Raw genomic sequence first — 2925 nt, forward strand, 5'->3', positions numbered from 1 at the left:
TTTTTTGAGACAAAGTCTCGCTCCGTCGCCCAGACTGGAGTGTAGTGGCGCGATCTCAGCTCACTGCAACCTCCGCCTTCCGGTTTCAAGTGATTCTCCTGCCTCAGCCTCCCGAGTAACTGAGACTACTGGCGCCCACCACCACGCCCGGCTAATTTCTGTACTTTTAGTACAGACGGGGTTTCACCATGTTGGCCAGGCTAGTATCGCCTCCTGACCTCAGGTGATCGGCCCGCCTCGGCCTCCCAATGTGCTAGGATTACAGGCGTGAGCCACAGAGACCGTTTTTTTTTGTTTTGTTTTTGTTTGTTTGTTTGTTTTTTAAATTGAGACAGAGTCTCACTCTGTCGCCAGGCTGGAGTGCAGTGGCACAATCTCTGCTCACTGCAACCTCTGCCTCCTGGGTTCAAGAGATTCTCCTGCTTCAGCCTCCCCGAGTAGCCTGGACTACAGGCACACACCACCATACCAGGCTAATATTTTTTGGATTTTTAGTAGGGACAGGGTTTCACCATGCTGGCCAAGCTTGCTGCATTTCTTTTACCTTTACTACACTCTCTCTACATGTTTTGATTTTTATTTAACACATACATATTATAGCTGGTTAGTCTGGAATCTCTGGATTCTGGCTGAAATTTTTGATTTAGCAATCTTGTAATTTTATTTAAGGACCACTAGAAACCTCTCCTATTAATGTGGTCACTAAATAATACAATAAATTACTAACTTTTTTCAAAAACTTTTACACTGTCGGCATAGATTTATTTTCCAATAAGAGTTCTATTTTAATACTACTGTAAATAGCAATTCTAGTGCATAGAAAGACTATTAAACAACAAGTGTGATCATACAAGTATATGCCCATTGAAATATTACTCAGTAATTATTCTTATTACAGTAATTCTACTAGTAATACTAGTAGTATGCTATCATTTAGAACACTGGTTCTTGAACTTTTGATCTGAGGACCCCTTTACAAACTTAAAAACTGAGAATCCCAAAGGGTTTTTCTTTATGTGGGTTGTATCTGCCAGTATTTATCACATTAGAAATTAAAATAGAGAAAATAAAAAAAAGAATTCATTCACAAAGAACAAAAGCCTATTACATGTTAACATATTTTATTAAAATAACTACGTTTTCTTTTTTTTTAGGAAGGGTCTCACTCTGTCGCCCAGGCTGGAATGCGGTGGTGCAATTTTGGCTCACTGCAGCCTCTACCTCATGGGCTCAAGCAATTCTCATGCCTAACCCTCCCAAGTAGCTGGGATTACAGGTGGGCGCCACTGCAACAAGCTAATTTTTGTATCTTTAGTAGAGACAGAGTTTCGCCATGTTGGCCAGGCTGGTGAGAAAGTCAAGTGACATCTTGGTATTATTATGCAAACGTTTTGACCTTGTAGACACCCTAAAAGGGTCCCTAGTATCCCACTGGTCCATATACCATACATTGCGAACTGCTGATCTAGAGATCTGTTCATTTGCCATAAATTTACTATAATTTTCTAAAAAAGATGAGATTATCAGTTTCCTAAAAGGCTGTTAGTAATATGAGCGTAAACACTGGTGTCCAAACAATTTTCCATATTTCACTTTTGGCCTGAAGAAACTACCAGGTGACACACAAATTTCACTACAAAATAAGCAACAGATTGTTTTTTACCTAAAGTGGGCATCTCACAATCTTTATTCTCCTCAGTGTTCCTTTTAACATATTTTATCAACCAGTTGAAAATGTGAACGTCACAATGAACTGAAATGTCCACCTCTTCCCAGCGCTGGGCATCCATAGATAAATATTCAGCAAAGTACTTCATTTCTGATATCAAAAGATCTCGCGGGCAAGTAAAATCTTCTTTCAAGTTTTTTGCTTCATCACACACATGGATCACCATGTTCGGCCTTCATAAAAAATGTTACACAAAAATGCAATTATTAGAGTTTTAGAAAAGGAGCCGAGAATACTGACATTTAGTGAAAGGAAGAGAACAAGATGTTTTTGACAATTCTGACCACCAATCAGTTTTATAGGGTCTTGACGTTTTTCAAGTGTCTTGCAAGCCTGATCATATCTTAGATTATGACGAATTTTAGCAAATTACTGATGTAATAAAACAAATAAAATACTGTTACTACAGGACTAATAATTTACACAGTTTGAAATTTATTTTTCAAGTTATACATTAAAAATAAAGTTTATGGCCATGCGCGGTGGCTCACACCTATAATCCCAGCACTTTGGGAGGCTGAGGCGGGCGGATCACGAGGTCAGGAGATCGAGACCATCCTGGTAATATAGTGAAACCCTGTCTCTGCTAAAAATACAAAAAATTAGCTGGGCATGGTGGCAGTGCCTGCAGTCCCAGCTACCTGGGAGGCTGAGGCAGGAGAATTACTTGAACTCGGGAGGCGGAGGTTGCAGTGAGCCGAGATGGCTCCACTACACTCCAGCCTGGGCGACAGAGCAAGACTCCGTCTCTAAATAAATAAATAAAGTTTATAAAAATAGTACCATTTCACAAAGAAAAATTAAGCAACACACTCTAATTCCTATGAGGGACATAAAACAGCACTTTTACACGGTTATGGGCATGGGAGAGAGATTATCATTAAATACTAAAATTTTCATTTTTTAAAAAAGGAAAAATAGCTATAATTCTTCACTAAAGAATCAAATGAAAAACTAGCATGGCTTCATTATTTTAACAGCAAAAAAGTTTGCTTCTAGGTATTCATATACATAAAATATAAATATATTAAATATAAATTAATAAATGTAGTTAAAAGCATTCCTAAGACCACAATGTGCTTATTTACATATTTAAACATAATTTAAGCACAAGTTTAAATGATACATCAGAGAGTCTGCTTCAAAAATTATAATCTCCTAGTATTTACTTTCTTTTTTTTTTTTTTTTTTTTTTT

The 2925-nt window shown here is 37.7% G+C and overlaps 1 protein-coding gene across 1 annotated transcript in view; it reads right to left on the minus strand.

Moving 5' to 3' along the window:
* The window catches only part of SANBR (SANT and BTB domain regulator of CSR), a 46958-nt gene extending 45051 nt beyond the window's left edge, over positions 1–1907 (minus strand). Inside the window, 1 exon segment of the mRNA XM_017849099.1 lies at positions 1624–1907. Coding sequence (XP_017704588.1) covers positions 1624–1895 — 272 coding nt within the window. The 5' untranslated portion in view covers positions 1896–1907.
* Positions 1908–2925: the final 1018 nt, after the last annotated feature.

This window comes from Rhinopithecus bieti, unplaced genomic scaffold (assembly GCF_001698545.2).
Source record: "Rhinopithecus bieti isolate Rb0 unplaced genomic scaffold, ASM169854v2 scaffold_30775, whole genome shotgun sequence".
Classification (NCBI taxonomy): Eukaryota; Metazoa; Chordata; class Mammalia; order Primates; family Cercopithecidae; genus Rhinopithecus; species Rhinopithecus bieti.